The sequence below is a fragment of the Malus sylvestris genome, chromosome 2, assembly GCF_916048215.2.
Source record: "Malus sylvestris chromosome 2, drMalSylv7.2, whole genome shotgun sequence".
NCBI lineage: Eukaryota > Viridiplantae > Streptophyta > Magnoliopsida > Rosales > Rosaceae > Malus > Malus sylvestris.
The window spans coordinates 20,566,103-20,583,835 of record NC_062261.1 but is presented as its reverse complement, the minus strand read 5'-3'; the positions used below and the strand labels follow the sequence as shown (position 1 = coordinate 20,583,835).

Genomic DNA, 17,733 nt, shown 5'->3' with positions numbered 1-17,733 from the left:
GTAATTTCTCCATTCTCTTTAAACTGTGAAAGTTTAGATGTCCAAACCTCTTGTGCCATAACCAAGAGTTTTCTGCAACACTTGCTTTTAGAGCAATTGAGTCATTGTAATCTAGCATAAGTGGAAAACTGTTGTTCCCTGTCATGCCAACTTGTGTTACCAAGTTTTGGAGGCTTATGTCATCAAAGATCTCCACCACATTGTCTCAAAAAAGTAAGAAATAACCATGAGCAATCATCTGTCCCACACTAAGGAGATTCTCATCTAGGCTAGGTACAAGTATCACATCCTTGATGAATCTTTTTCCACCATTTGTCTCTAGAACAAGAGTTCCTTTTCCAGTAGCTTCCACAAGTTGTCCATTCACCATTTTAACTCTGCAATTGAAGCTTTTGGCAATGTTAATTAACAAGGATTCATATGCAGTCATATGATTACTGCATCCACTGTCAATATACCAGATTCCTTTCTTATTTTCGGTTCTTGTAACACTACAAGCATAAAAGACAATTACTTCTTCTTCTTCTGCTCTATGTGCATATTTGATAGCTTGGTTCCTTCTTGGATTACAATCTTTTGCTAGATGGCCAAATCTGTCACACTTGGTGTATTTGGGTTTTCCCTTAAACCAGCAAACACCATAGTGTAATTTATCACAGATTTTACACTTAGTTTTGGTACAATCACTGCTAGTTTCTGATCTTGATTGTGGAGTATGCTTGTTGTCCCATTTCTTCCCTTTTCCTTTCCAGAATTTCTTTTGATTTGAGTTGTTCCCATGAGCCTTATAACTGCTATCTCCCTCAGTCACACTTAGGCTAGCAAAAGCCTTTTCAGCTAAGTTTTCAGAATGCATGTTTAACCTCTGCTCATAGCCTTTCAATGTAGCAATCACCTCCTGAACCTCAATGGAGTCAAGGTCCTTAGTTTCTTCTATAATAGATGCAATGGAATCATAAGATTTAGGCAAGCTAATAAGTATCTTCGGCACTAATCTTTGGTTTGACAGTTCTTCACCAAGAGTTTTCATTTAGTTCACAATATCAGTCATTCTTGTTAAATAAGCAGATAGAGCTTCACCATCATTCATCCTAGTGTACTCAAAATCTCTCCTTAAACATTGTAGTTTAACATATCTAACCTTTTTGTCACCACGAAATTCTTGTTGAAGAACATCCCACGCAGCCTTGGAGGTTTCAAAGTTTAAGATTCGAGGAAAAATCTCATCAGACACTGCCCCTTGAATGATACCAAGAGCTTTTGCGTCTCTGGTTTCATTAACCTTCATTGATATCTTCTTCACAGACTGTTGATCTTTATCGCTAGAATCATCTTTAGTTTCTGCGATTTCAAAACCCTTGTCCACCAAATTCCAGAGATCATGTGATTTGAATATGGTCTTCATCTTGATGGACCAAAAATCATAGTTGGACCCATTAAAGATAGGAGCCCTCAAATCTCCTCCACTGCTCGAGGTAGCCATGTGAGACTTTGTAAGAACAGATGAGGTTTTTCAAAATCTAGGTTTGTTTTTCCCCTTTTATTAGCACACAAAACGCCCAATCCTGAAATTGATTAGAACCTAAGCACTGATACCATGATAAATTCTTGAGTGTTAATTTGTAGTTTGATATGATGACTTTCGAGGATTGACAAGGGATAAGAATTTGGAATTTTTAAGGAAAGTGCAGTGCTCTCTCTGTCTGGAGCAAGCACATATATTTTCATTGAAATATCAACACATTGGACTTTTCTCTTACAAGCTACTCTAGAGGAATATCAGCCCTTGATTAACAAACAGTAATCTAAAACATACACTTGTCCTATGGGACTAAGCATGCACTTAACTGTTAGTTCTTTCCTTCTCAACCATTCGATCAAAACCAAATTCTATTTAATTCTAACAGTAAAGGCCGACATTTTCTTAGCTCTACATTAATAAAGAAGAGAGACTCATACGGCAAGAGGGGCCAAGAATTATACCCACTAACGAACTGTCCTAGCAATGATTGGCAATTAATGCAGATAAAGCTTTCATAATAAACAAAAAAGGTACAGAGAGAGGGGGTCCCCTTGCCTTAAACCCTTAGAAAGGACAAAAGGGGCACCAGTTTTCCCATTGAAGGATATCAAGAACAACATTGTCTTGACACAAGTCATAACCAAGGAGATCCAACGAGCATGGAGTCCAAGTCGGGAAAGCACAACCTAAAGAAAATCCCACTCCACCCTATTATAGGCTTTGTTCATATTAACTTTCATCCCCAGCTCAAACCCATGCTTTGATTTCTTGTTTTTGAGATAGTGGAAGGCCTCATGCATGCTGATAAGAAATGAATCTAAGGAGATTTTTTTAATTTGTTTGCCATAAGCTTGGATAGAACTTCGTAGGAGAAATTGCACAAACTGATCGAGCATAATTGGGAGATTTGCTCCTGGTTGGAGACCTTTGGGATCAAAACCAGATTAGTTAAGTTCAACAAATGGGGAACACTATCCTGAACAGAAAATTCTGAAACCACCATGCTAAAAGTTCGTTGATGGTTTCACAACATCGTTGGTAAAACATGTTAACTTTTCTAAAGAACAAAGAACAAAGAACAAAGAATCAAAGAAAGAACTTTCGAAGAGAAGAAGAGAGAAAGAATGGGATTTTTCATATATGTATTTGTTAACCATAAATAGTTGTTTACATTTGGTTTTATAGAGCTAGATTGATGAGCTCAATTACAATAATACCCTCTAACAACACTTAACCAACCTTATCCTTATAACAACCTAACAACACATTTCAACTACCTCTAATGACTATCAAAGAATCAGCCATGTCATCACTAATGACTATGGTTAATACTCCCCCCTCAAGCTAAGCAGTCATAGCTTAGATTGCTTGACATATACCTTCGAACACTGCTAAGTTACAGAACTCGTTGAAGCAGCTTGAGAAAGAGCACCAACATTGAGATTATGACAATGTTTGCTGAAAATTGGACTGTGGAGGCCTTTAATGAAGACATCAGCTACCTGTTCTTCAGTAGGAATGTATTGCACTGTTACATTTCCTTTCTGTACCCGTTCCCACGCAAAATGATAATCTGTGTCAAGGTGTTTAATTTTAAAGTGAAACACTGGATTCGAACACAATGCAAGTGTTGACAAATTATCACAATGTAAATGAGGTGGTTCGGGAAGAAACTAATAGAGGTCTTTTAGTAAAGAACGAATCCAAAACACATCAGCTGCACAATGAGCTAATGCCTTACATTTAGCCTCTGTAGAGCTTCGATACAGTGGATTGTCGTTTAAACTGCCATGAAATTGGATTAGAACCAATATAAACCACATAACCTGTTATAGACCGTCGTGTATTGATGTCAGGTGACTTTGTATACTTTAAACCACAATGGATTGCACCCTTCAAGTACCACAAAATTCTTTTGACTAAATGCATATAGAGGTCAGATGGTTATGTCATGTACTGACACACAACATTAATAACATGAGCTATATCAGGTCGTGTGAAAGTTAGATACTGGAGTGCCCCCACGATGCTTTTGTAATGTGTTGGATCAGCCATAGGAATTCCTTCATATATAAGAACTTGAGAATGAGGCTTGGAAGGGTTTGAAGTAGGTTTGCAAGACTCCATTCCTGCCCTCTTTAATAACTCGGTGGTATACTTTGATTGATTTACAAATATAGACTCATCTACTTGATAATGGATCTGAAGACCTAAGAAATATGTCAACTGCCCCATATCTTTTAAGTCAAAAACTTCTGCTAGCTGAGAAATAACAGATTGGACCTTTATTGTACTTGACCCTGTCAATATTATGTCATCAACATATAGTAGCATGATAACCACATCACTATCATCTTCTTTGACAAATAAACTTGTGTCAGCCAATGATGTTTTAAACCCCAAAGAAGGTAAGAAGCTCGTGAACTTTGAATTCCAAGCTTGTGGAGCTTGTTTAAGACCATAAAGAGATTTTACAAGCCTGCAAACATATGATGGGTGTTTGGGATCCACAAAACCTTGTGGTTGTGTCATATAGACCTCCTCCTCCAATTCTCCATGTAAAAAGGCATTTTTCACGTCTAACTGTCTTAAACTCCAATTGTGTTGAACAACCAATGCAAGAATTAGTCGCACTGTAGTGTGTCGAACTACTGGACTGAAAGTCTCCAAATAATCCAAACCCTGTTCTTGACTATAACCTTAAGCCACCAACCTTGCTTTATACTGTGCAACTGTCCCATCCGGATTTCTTTTAACCTTATAGACCCATTTACTACCAATAACAGCTCATTGATCATGAGGTGGAACTAATCTCCAAGTTCCTTGAACTCGTAATACATCAAACTCTTCTTGCATGGCATTCTGCCATTGCACCATTGTAGAAGCTACCCTAAAATTCTTAGGTTCTGTCACTTCAGTTACATCTGCAATAAAAAAGAATCCACCACTCATATAATTGAAATCTGTAGAACCACAAGAATCATGGAAATGTAATGATTGTAACTTTGGGAGGGTAGCAACAAAAGATGAGTAATCCTTTCTTGTAATAGCTCCTGTCTTCAACCGAGTTTGAATACTATCATGTATATTTGGAGAGGTATTATGAGAATGAGGTGGACAAATAGGAAGAATTACCTGGAGTTGTACATAATCAAGGACATGAAGCAAAGAAGGTGTATCAAGTGAGGAGGAAAGAGTATAGCCTATTATAGGTGCTGAATCTTGAATCTGACCACTGATATCTTGATGAACTGTAGTTGGTGTGCTAGTCGATCCTTCAGTGTGCATAGAAACACTCCCAGGCTGACTATATGAAGAGGCTGAATGAGAATAGTCACTTAAAGTATCTACATTCTCATGATGATCATTTTGTAGTGAATAGTCACTGGAACAATAACTGGCCTAATCTCAAGTGGATGTGCATCCACAACATTAAAGAAGAATCATGTCTTTTGGAATCCTGACTGTAGGGATCAACCATTTCATCAAATAAAACATGCCTTGAAATAACACATTTCTTGGTTTTAGGATTAAAGCAAATGACCCCTTTATATCCCATTGAATATCCCAAGAAAACACATCGCTCAGACCTTGATTGAAGTTTATTGTTGTTATATGGTCGTAACCATGGATATACAGCAGTACCAAAAATCCGCAGAGACTTCAAATCAGGTGGTTTGGTATACAACATTTGATAAGGAGATTCAAAGGACAAAGATTTACAAACCATCCTATTGATAAAAAAAATATGGAGTGTGCACATGCATAATACCAGAATTCAGCAAATAACCTAGCAGCAATTAGCAAAGTAATACCTGTATCCACTACATGCCTGTGTTTCCTTTCAACTAATCCATTTTGATGTGGTGTGTATGGACAAGCAATCATGTGTTCTATCCCTTTGGAATCAAGAAACCCTTTAAAAGCAAAACTGGTGTATTCACCTCCTCCATCAGTTTGCAAACATTTAATTGCAGTGCCAAACTGAGTGTGAACAAAATTATAAAACCTCATAAACACAGCAAGTGTATCAGATTTATTGCACAATGGAAAAATCCAAGTATACTTTGTATATTCATCAACAAACAGTACATAGTATCTATGCCCTTCAATAGATTTTACAGGAGATGGTCCCCAAATATCTGAGTGAACCTTTTGAAATGGCACAGAACACTTATCATCTCTAACTGAAAATGGAACTCTTGACATTTTGCCTTTTATACACTGAGAACATATACTATGTGTACTATCAATATCTACACTTATATTTGCCGTTTTCAATATAACAGCCAATATTTCATGTGTTGGATGCCCCAATCTCTGGTGCCACATATTTGACTTGACCAATTTTCCTAAGACAGCTAAACTTTGCACTGTAGATTGTACTCCTCTTGCTTCTTTCACAACTGGGATTTGAAATAACTCCTTAGGCTTACTCTTTCCTTGATACAAAACCTCATTTGTCTTCTTATCCTGCACAAAGAACTCACTTTCATCATAAATAAACCAACTTTGGTTATCAGCACAAAGTTGTTTTACAGACAGAAGACTTCTTGCTATTTTAGGTACATGTAATACATTCTTAAGAATCAATTCATGAGAGTTATGTTTAAGAGTAGTAGAACCAATATTGTCAATGGTTAAACCTGTTCCATTACCAATAGTAATTTTATCAGAACCAGCAAAGGAGTGACTTGACTCAGGGCATGCACATCGGCAGTGATATGGTGAGAAGCCCCGGTGTCAACAATCCAGGAATCTTGTTGACCATACTGAGATGTTTGCTGTGCAGCCATAGCAGTAATTGATGATGGTGGATAAGCCCCTTGGAAAGCATAATTTGCCCTGTGAAAGCATTCAAGTGTAGAATGCCCTCTTTTTCCACAAATCTAGCACTCAATCAAGAACCCTGTTGATGGTGTACTTGAATTTCGATGGAAACAATTGATAGCCGTATGACCCCTTTTATTGCAAATTTGGCATTCTATAACCACAGTATGCCTGGTTTTAGTGTTACCTGTCCATCCATTCTACCTTGAATTCCCAAACTAAAAACCAGAAGAACTACCTGAGTTGAAATTTTTACCTCTATACCCACCATTTTGTTTTCTGGCATTGGAACCATTGAATGACTCTGACCATAATTTTGTTGTTATGCTCTAGAGTTGAAACTATTCCCTATGAAACCAAAACCATAAGACTGTGACTCAAAATTTAGGGGCTGCTGGAACAAAGGAAATTGCTACTGTTGATACTGAGACATAGGAAATTGGTGTTGGGGAAATTGTTGTTGTTAATACTGAGGCATTGGAACCTATTGTTGAATTACACCACCAGTTGTTGCAGGAATATGACAATGTCCTAATGGATTAGAACCCGATGCATTAGATGAATTCTGCATCGTAGATGAGCCTTGAGTATAAAAACATTCGTGCTTTGCGACAATACATTGAGCTCCCCTTCAACCTCTTTTTCAGCACCTAACAACTGAGCTCGAAAATCCTTCAAAGTAATAGTAGATTCTCTGGCAAGAATGACTGTGCGAATTATAGCATACTCTTTTAGTAATCCAGCAAGTCCAGCAATTATAACATCACTATCAGACACAAACTCTCCTGCAGCAGTTAATTGATCTCTTATGTTCTTTAGTCTCAACATATATTTTTCTATAGAATCTGCTCCCTTTTGAATGGTATGCAGCTCTGTTTTCAAATGATTAACTCTGGACTTAGATACAGATTCAAACCGATTAACAAGATTGGACCAAGCTTCAAATGCAGTTCTACAACCAAGAACATACTCAATAGCATCATCAGAAAGAGTATCTAGTAATAGACTAAGTAGTGCCATATCAACCGATTCCCAGTCAACATATTCGTTATTAATCTCAGTTGTAACCCCAGTATCAGTAGTTATCACAAATTTTGGTGGACAAGCATCAGAACCATCAAAATGGCCAAACATTTTATATCCTTTTAAAGCAAACTTGAACTGAAACGCTCACTTAGCAAAATTTTCATCCATCAATTTGATTGTGAGCATACCCAAAAGACTCAACTTTAACCGTAGATGTAGACTTGATGAAATACACAATATATCCCCAAAAAAACAACAAACTGTGTATTAATTTCGCAGGAAAGATTGATACTCCCCTTGTAAAGCACGAAAGATTGATACTTTCTATTCACTATAAGAAAGACTGACACTTTCTGTATATTTCCAACAACAACAAAAACACTATCTGCAACGAAGAAAGAATGACACTTCATTCTAATTCAAGAAAGACTGATACTTTCTTAGAGAATCAAGAATCATATGAATACCCAGATCGCAGGAATAACACCTGATCGAATCAATACACCCAAACATTTAATCACAAAGAGAACAGGAATAACACCTGATTCAAGACGCAACAGCAACCTAAGATTCAGATCGCATGAACCTAATCAAAACATTCCTTCCGAACCAAAAAACTCCAGCGGAAGCGCAATCGCCAGCGAAAGAAATAACATTAGCGGAAGAACAACCATTAGGATCGGAAATGGCAGCAAGCCGTTTCCAACGAAGATACCATGTTAACTTTTCTAAAAAACAAAGAACACAGAACAAAGAATAAAAGAAAGAACTTTCGAAGAGAAGAAGAGAGAAAGAATGGAAATTTTCATATATGTTTTTGTTAACCATAAATGGCTATTTACATTTGGTTTTATAGAGCTAGATTGATGAGCTCAATTACAATAATACCCTCTAACAACACTTAACCAACCTTATCCTTATAACAACCTAACAACACATTTCAACTACCTCTAATGACTATCAAGGAATCAGCCATGTCATCACTAATGACTATGGTTAATAAAACATACCATGAAATCCGTAAGGACCAGCTATCTTCAGACCGCCCAGCTCGTGAACTGCCACCTTTAGGTCCTCCATGGTAAAATCTTGTAGCAGCTCGTCATTGACAACCTTAGAGACAATCGGGGAGAGACCCACTAGGGCTGACTCAAGAGGCTGAGGGCCCTCGGACTTGAATATATTACTGAAAAAGGCGTCAACATGGTTCCAGATCTTCATATCGCCAACAATCCAATTGTTGTCCTCGAATTTGAGACTCATAATCCGATTTCGCTACCTCATTTGAATTGTGATTTTGTTAAGAAAAAAAAAAAGTGTTTATGTCCCCATCTTTAAGCCAAGAAATGTGCGAACGTTGGATCCAAAAACATTTTTCCCTCTGCCAAGCTCGGCCAACAAACCAGTGGTAGTACAGGCCATTTCCTTTCTCACAGAGGAAATAACTTAGAGCTCATTTGATTTTTATTGCTGGGTTTCAATTATATATTCATGGCTTGTATTGATTCACCAATGAGAGAGAGGGAGAGAGAAGCATTTAGGTTATCTTTACATGCAGAAAAAAGAGGATTTTTGAGAGAGATGATCATGAAACTTTTTATGATTCAATTTGGGGTAAAAAGGTAATTTTATTTAACTATTTATATCGGCTTGAAATCCATGTAACATTCCTCATTGACCTATGCTTAATTAACAAAAATATTTCATTGATTAAGTCCAAAATAAAAATAGACCATTGATATATGGTTCATTAATAAGGTTTTTATTGACATTTTACTAGATTTCCTTAAAAATTATAATTTGCTAGACTGACTAGTCAAGCCCGCTAGTCAACTAAGATAGATTTGTTAGTTAATAAATCAAAGATTCAATCACCAATTTCAATTTCTAAAAACTATCCTAGTCAGCAAGGCTTCAGTTCATTACAAGTTATTAATGTGTCATGTGGCTGTGACTGTGATCACATACCATTTAAATGTTCAAGAGAGATATGTACCATGTATATTATGTGAGATGTGTGACACAATATAAATAATTTTGAACACAATGTTTTTGGCCAGAGAAACCCACCTCTAAAAAAATGGGGACTCTCTATTGAGTCCAATCCATTAGTGCAAACAAAGTTCGTACAAAGACCACACATGCTCAATTCCTAGATCCTTATTTACGGAGCAGCTTTACCCTTATGCAACCTTACCTTACACGAGATAAACTCCTTTGGTCTTCATGAAGTGGCAGCTCTTTCTAAGCTCTTCACCGTGTGGCACCGATATCAACTCAAATCAATGATATGATATGATGTTATGATATGCATATACAATTTGGATTCAAAATGATCAGTCAGATTCTCCAATCAAACAGTTGAAGGAAGAATCTAACTTGAATCCAAAAGCTTGGTCTAAAGCCGGATTTAAATCTTAAAACTAGACGAAGACTTTAATGCAAAACCTTAAAACAATGCAAACCTAATATACAACGATTGGGTGTTTAATGCATGGACTTGGTTTTGCAACTAGGGTTTCATAAATGAGGATGACGAAGAAGGTAGAAGCGTAAATGCTATTTCTGTATCTAACTTCTTTCTAGACAGAAATGAACTCGGAAACCCCTAAATGAAAATGAACCCTAGCTAGGGATCTTAACCCCAAAAACTTCAGTTTGTTTTTCACCTACCAAGGACAATTGTCGTACTACAAAATGATCAGAAAATATTAAGGGCTAAGATTTGATTATCAACATAAAGCTTTCAAGAAGTCCATGTGGGCAGCTCTTAATTTGCGTGGACAGCCAACTAAAAAAGTGAGCAGTTTTGACTAGACAACAACACTAAACATAATGCACCAAGAATATAGACGTGAAATGCACATGCATGACTAAACCTTTTGAAGTGAGGTGAGCCACGTCCTTAAACGTTTAATCCAGTAGCAACATCCCATAATCAGAAAAAGTAGTCTAAAACTAAATTAAGCATGTAGTACACAAATAAAATATTTGACAAGGAAAGCCAAATACTTAGGACTGGACTTTACAGGCCTAAAATAACTTTTAGGTTAAAACTGCCAAAGTTTAGGTTGGGTTAGGGGGCCTATCCCACATTACATGTAGACGCACCATAAAAGAAGAAGAAGCAAGACGCAGGACAGACGCACCCCACCGCGCACACACGCAACAAGATAAAGAGGGTTGGGCCCACACTAACATCTTTATCGCCCACCTAAATCGAGCCCAATAACTCTTTTTTATCAAACAGTGATGGTAATTGTGCCGTTTATTACAGTCCAGATTCAAACTTATTTATTTTTTAATTTATTATAAATACATTAAAGCCAACGACTAAAATTGAATATGATTAATCTACTGGTAAAAAAAAAAGATCTAACGGTCCAAAATTAAATCCAATGGTTAACATAATTAAAAAATTATTGAAATCAAAACTCACCCAAAAACTCTGTAAATACCTATGTATTTGTTCAACTATCCATACAAAATTCACTTTTCTCATACAATTCTTCCTTTTTTTCTTTCTATCCACTTCGAAAACTGTTTCTTCCAATTTCCATATTTTTCAAGATCGAGATCATATTAGAGGACCTAATTGGTCAAATGATGAAGATGTTGCTTTGTACTTGCCATGGATTTGTACTAGCGAAGATGGTGTTGTTGGCACAAATAATATAAAAAGGTTTTGCGGGCTAAAATGTTGAGAAGTTCAATTCCACGCCCTCCAACACCAACTGAAAGGGAAGGTGATAGTGTTTACAATCGGTGGAAGATTATCAACAAAGCGTGCACTCTATGGAAGGGAGCTTGGAGAGAGCTATGGTTGACAAGGCTAGTGGAAGAAGCACCCAAGAATTGGTGAGTCCCTTCATACTTTATTTCATGTATACGATCATATTTTACAACTAATTGGTCTTTGTTTATTCCGTGTATAGGTTGACAAGGCAATGGAGATTTACAAGACAAGAACTACGACCAAAAACCAAACTTTTAAATTGTATCATGCTTGAGACTTGCTCATGGATAATCCAAGGTGGGGAACCGATGCGGACCAAGAATGGGCAAAACCATTTGCTCATGAAGCCTCAAGCGTTAATATAGGCAATCAAGGTGATGATTCGGTGACCCGATTTCCTTTTATTTCAAGGCACCTATGAAGAGATAAGCAAAACGAAGCAAAGATGAGCGTAGGGGTGGTGGATTGATGTGTTTCATATTGTTTTGTGTGTTCTATATCTCTATCATGAGTTTCATGAGTTTCCTATACAACTCTTGTTTCATGTGTTTCATACGTGTAGAACGGGTTTACAATGTTGTTCCATGAGTTACATGAACGACATGTTCCTTCCATGACTTTCACGTTTCATGAGGTTAGTTTTGATTTTTCATTATTTATCAGAATCTAAATATTTTTGGGTTAAAATGTTTAAAAAAAATAAATTAGGATAATCAACATAAATTTTATTTTTCAAACAGTTACACAAAAAAATTTAGCCTAAATTTATTTTTTAATAATCTTGGGCTAAAATCTTAAACCATTGGAGGAGGAGTAAAACTGTTTTAGGTTAAAACCTAAATTTTCTAGGCTTAAAATTTAGGTTTTAACCCAACATTGGAGCTGGTCTAATAAAACTAGTCTATTTTTATTGTCTTTTTTTAGCTACACTTTTTGGACTCGATTTCGATCCCATTTTGCCCTTTGAAACTCAAAAATCATCACTTTACTCCCTAAAACTCAATATTCACTCCACTTCAGCTTGTTTAGGTGTATTTCATTAAATGACTATTAATTTTATGCTTATGTTTCAGTTACGCTCTCTAAAACTCAATTTTGATCCCACTTAGCCCCTTAAAACTCAAAAGTTGCTACTTTACTCCTTAAAACTCAAAATTCACTCCACATTCCCTTGTTTTTTTTTTTTTTTTTTTTTTTTTTTTTTTTAAACCTAGTTCACCTATTCAAAATTTATAATTTGTAATATGCCAAATTTCTCCCTAGAATAAATGAATAGTAAAAAGGAACAAAAAAGCAATAATCTCTCTTCACCAACCATCTCCATTAAGAACATAAGAACATAAAAATAATGAAATCAATGGAACTATTGATAAGGTGGTTGGAGATAAAGGGAGAAGGGATGAATGGACAACGATTAGAGAGAGGTCGGAGAGATGAAACCCAAGAATTTTTTTTGCTACTTTTCTTATGTTTCGTTTTTAGTATGTTATACAATGCTTGAAAATTAATTTTTTTTCTATATGGCACTATTTGACTGGATATTTGAGCTATATACTTGTGCCACATCAACCATAAGTGGGCCCTAATTATGCCACATATAAAAACATAACGGTTATTTAATGGTGTTGAGGCCCAAAAATATCACACACAAGACCAACCAAGCCTCGACGCCCAATTGTCATGCAAGCCTCTATTCAAGCCCAAATAGATGCAAAGGTGCGAGACCGAGTAAGAAATATATTTACTAACATGCCATGCTATGGTAATAAGACCAGATCATGCCATGCCTATTTGTCATGCTAATCACTACTCATGCTAAGATAAGCCCAAGTCACATGCCTAGGGCTTGTCAAAGGAATTGTGATGTGGATGGTTATGGAAGTTCATTGGGCCTACATGGAGTCAAGATTGTGGAAGAATTTGGGTTCCGTGGGAGCCCAAAAGTCCAAGCCCATAACCTTTGTATTCCACGTGGGTGAGTTTGAGAGAGAACAAGCCTAGTTTGCCTCTTTTCCTAGCAAGCCAACCCTCTTAGTTATGACTAAACTAGATTCTAGTATTAAATGCACTCTAAGCCCAACAAGTCAGGTATTTAATGCTGACTTTCCCTTCCTAACTTGCAAAGACAACCAACGCGTGGAAGCATGAGGCGCGCTACCTGAAGTAGCCGGTGGAAAGTTGGCTCAGGAAAGCAGTGCCTCGGGAATAAGCAAAATGCAGGTTTCAACAATACAGCTAACTTACACTAAAAGGGAAATAGTAGGAGAGCTAGAAAGAAAGAAAGAGGAATGCCAAGCCACAAAATGAGAACTTTTTAAAGCTTAGTGAAGAACCTTTCACTTACAAAAAGAGGGGATGAGCCATTAAGCAGGAGGAAAAAGAGAGAGAACGGAGACAGAACCAAGAAGCACCACCAATGAAACATACCCAGAGAACCCAATAGCTTAGAAACATTATTTAAGCCTCAAGAATCATCATACATGCAACCTTAGTATTTCCCACAGTCTTCCACTAAAAATCTCAGCCATCATAAGCCTTGTTATCACCCTAGAAAAGTCCAAATCATCTAGCCAAAAATGCCATGCAACTATGATACTCTCTCTCTCTCTCCCTTTCTCTCTCTCTCTCTCTCTCTCTCACTCTCTCAATATGCTAAACTAATAAACTTCTAACTTCCACACCATGCCTCACTTGAGTAAGCTATTATTTGCTTAATCATGTTATCTTCGAGTCATTGATCTAACCAGGATATTTCCTAACACAAGCTAACTCTTTTGAGATATTCCAAGACTTGGTACGAAACCGAACCAAGGGAGACAAAAGGACGTTCTCAAAGCTCAAGTCCACTTTGATCTAAAAGTCCCCCAACAAACGGAATACACATAAACAAACTAAAGTAGAGCGAATATTGAGTTTCAGGGACTAAAGTGACCACTTTTGAATTTCAGGAACAAAATGAGTTCAAAATCGAGTTCCAAAAAGCACAATTAGGTATAAGCCTTTTAAAAATGTATTTTTTAAACCACATTAGTATATTTGATTGTTTTGGACAGAAATAATAGAAACAAGGCAATATGAAGTGAATTTTATGTTTTAAATAATAAGTGGTGATTTTTGAGTTTCAGGGGACAAAGTAGGATCAAAATCAAGTTCATAAGGGCATAGCTAAAAATAAGCCTTTTTTTGTTTTTACTTTATACAAGTGATATAGGTGCTAGAGTAATGCTCTTAAACTGAATTACAAGCTTCCTAAATTTTCCTATATTATATTTCACGAATTAATTTTTACAAAAGGGTAAATGGGAAAAGATATTTTCTCTGGGAAGCGACTAGAGCCCCTCCTCCTATTGCTTGGAAAGATGCATGCAAACGAATTGATAAGGGTGGTCGGGGTCTAAGACCTGTCATGAATTTTAATAAGGCTGCCGTTGCCAAGCTGGGTTGGAGGATGCTCTTTGATCACTCTAAATGGTGGGTTCGATTAGTCCGGCTGAAGTATCTTAGGAATGCTTCCTTTTCGCAAGGGATATTTTAATAAGAAGGATTCGTTGAATTGTTGGCAATGTTAGGGATATTAACTTTTGGGTTTTGGATAAACCTTTAGCTTCTTTTCTTTCTGATCAGGAGCGACAATCAATTGATTGGTCGCTTACGTTTACTGATGTTATTAGAGATTATTGTTGGGATATTCCAAAATTGCTCTCGTTAGTTCTTCATCCTGACATCGTGGAGGTTATTCGCGCAATTCCTCTACCTGAAGGTGATAAAAAAAAATTACTTTGTTAGGGGCTCTAATCCTTCGGGTAGGTACACTATTAAATCTGCAACTGATTTACTTGATAAGAATGAGAATTTTCACACTCGTGCTCCTTTGTTTAAGAACATTTGGAAGCTTTGTCTTCCTTCAAGGGTTAAAATTTTGCTTGTCTTCCTCCCAAGGTTATGTGTTGCTTTATTGTTGTGTTGGCAGATTTGGGAGCACGGAATGATTGGGTTCTTCGTCATAAGGCTTCAGTAACTGTGTTTCATAAAGTTGCTCACGATCTTGGTTTCTCTTGCTTGGAGGTGGAGGGTGATTCTAAGGTCCTTATTGATACTTTGAATGGGACCTCTTCTACCCCCTGCAACTATCTACTTTGGTGTCCAACATTCAAAAGTTTGTTTCTATTTCCAAGACATTTCATCCCATCATAAGCTAATTTGTAACGAGATGGATTGTCTGCCCTCCCCTCCCCATACTCTCCTCATACCCTCCTGTTTTGTGCGGTTACGGTTAAGTCACGTCAACATTTGCTTTTTATCTTATTATTTTTATAAAAAAATTAATATAAAATGTTGACGTGGCTTAACCGTGACCGCACAAAACAGGAGGACATGGGAAGGGTATGGGAAGGGGAGGGCAGATAATCCATCTCCAATTTGTAACGGATGTGCTGGTTAGAGTTAGGTAAACGTCTTCTGTTAATCATTTGTGCTGACAGAAGCTTCCTGTCGAGGCTCGTTCTGTTTGGTTTTGGGATTTTTATAAGAGTAAATTTTAACAATGGTCCTTCAACTTTAATCAAATTGAAGCAATTGTCCCTCAACTAAAAATCCATTATCATTGGTCCCTCAACTTATCAAAATGTGTAGCTATAGTCCCTTTCATCAATTACGTTAAAATTTTGTCAAAATAAGTTATGTTGGAATAACCATTTATATAATTAGGGTTCCTTAACTCATCAAAGTGTGTAATTATGGTCATTTTCGTCAATCACGTCAAAAAATTGTCAAAACGAGTTATGTTGGAATGACCATTGCTACAATTGGGTTAAAGTTAAGGGACCATTTCTCCAGTTGAATTAAAGTTGAGGGACCAATGGTAATGGATTTTTAGTTGATGGACTATTGCTCCAATTGAGTTAAAGTTAAGGGACCATACCTACAATTTACTCTTTTTATAACGTTGCTTGTCATATAGGCTGCTCGTTGTAACTCTTTTCCCTTCCTATAAGAAAAAAGGGGAAAAGATCTTTGATGTTTTAGTACAATTGGGATCACGATAGCTTCGAAATTTTTACGCTACTGTTTTTTGTGGTTGGTTCATGTAAAACTTTAATGAGTTCAAGTATAGTCATCATGTTAACTAACTAGCTATTGGTTTAGTAGTACTTCTCTTTCCAATATTTTTGAATCATGATGACTTTTAGAATTTTTATATTAATGTTTATTATGGCTGATCCATGTACAACTTTATTGACTCCAAATCTATACTAGTACAGCCATCGTGCCAACTAACTGTTGATCAAAAGATATTTATCTTCTCAATGTTAAATACGCTACAAAATTTAAAAGAGAAAGAAGTGGAGGTCACTTATGGGGTCCAAAGGGTTATAATGGAGGTGGTTGTATCCTACTAGTACAAGATACAAGGGCTCGATTCGGGATAACTTTTGAACAAAATTGCTTTCCCAAAGTTTTTGTCTTCTCTTCTAATGAAGTTTGCATACAATGTGAATATAAGCACTCTCTCGTCCTAAGCACATTATTTTATCTGTATGACTCTTTTGTTATGAGCTTTCCTACTTGATCAACTTTGGGAAATAAAAAGAAAACTTTTGACGTGACAGTCGACACTAACTTAATTTAAACTACATAAAGAAATTCGAACTCAATTGTAGAAGAAAAACACACTTCTAACCATGGCTAAACTCAGGCCTAGAGGAAAAGATTCAAATGTTAAACAAGGAAAGAGTTCTACACAGCGTGTCCCTTTCAGCACCTCTCAAGCACCAGACTCATTGTCATGTTGTCTTAGTATAATAGGTGCGGTGCGCTTGGGCTACTACGTCGGCCACGCAGATGAGGTGCTCTTTGTCATGTTGTTTGACTATAATAAATAGGCGGGGAACGCTTGGGGTATTTCGGCGACACAAATCTGAGGTGGATGGCTGCAGTGGTGAAGTCAGGATTTTTCGAGGGGAGGGGCGAACTTAAAAGAGTGCAAGGTTAAAGAAAAATGGCAACAACTAAATCTTTTATATAGTAATGTCTTCCAAAATTAATCAATACAAACAAATTACAATTGCTGTCGGCGAGGTTTCATATCATGAAAACGTCGCATAATAGGCTCATTATCAATAAAAGCAAATAGATCTCTCTCAATGTAAACAACCATGCCATCACTCAACCATTGATCTCCCATTTTGTTACGCAACAGTGTTTTCACAATCTTCATAGCAGAAAAAGCTCTCTCCACTGAAGCGGTTGCAATCGGTAACACCAAAGTTAATGTAAGAAGCTTATACACTAACATATAGCTTTCACACCTCCCGGTCTTCACTAACTCTTTTGCAAGATCACTAATTCCTCTCAATGATGAAAACTCACTATGCATCTTCATATCATGAATGTAATTGTCAAATTGAATTGGAAGATTCATAAGGTCCATACGATCAAAATCTTGAGGATAAAGTTGGGCTAAACGAACAATTTTTGCTTTGTCAAAAGATGCAAAATTATTAACTGGACTCAAACATGTCATACAAAGAAGCAACTCGGTGTTTACCTCATTGAAGCAATCATTCAATTCCTTTAGTTGCATATCAAGGACTTGAAAATAGAGGTACACACGATAGTA

General features: G+C 36.7%; 1 protein-coding gene across 1 annotated transcript; it reads right to left on the bottom strand.

Annotated features, from left to right (window-relative positions):
- Positions 1–205: 205 nt before the first annotated feature.
- Positions 206–1,030, bottom strand: LOC126602127 (uncharacterized). Its single transcript, XM_050268957.1, has one exon. The coding sequence runs from the start codon at positions 1,028–1,030 to the stop codon at positions 206–208; it is 825 nt and encodes a 274-aa protein (XP_050124914.1).
- Positions 1,031–17,733: the final 16,703 nt, after the last annotated feature.

Excerpts from the sequence above, each read along its gene's own strand:
- LOC126602127 (XM_050268957.1), bottom strand. The coding sequence starts at position 1,030 with ATGAAAACTCTTGGTGAAGAACTGTCAAACCAAAGATTAGTGCCGAAG.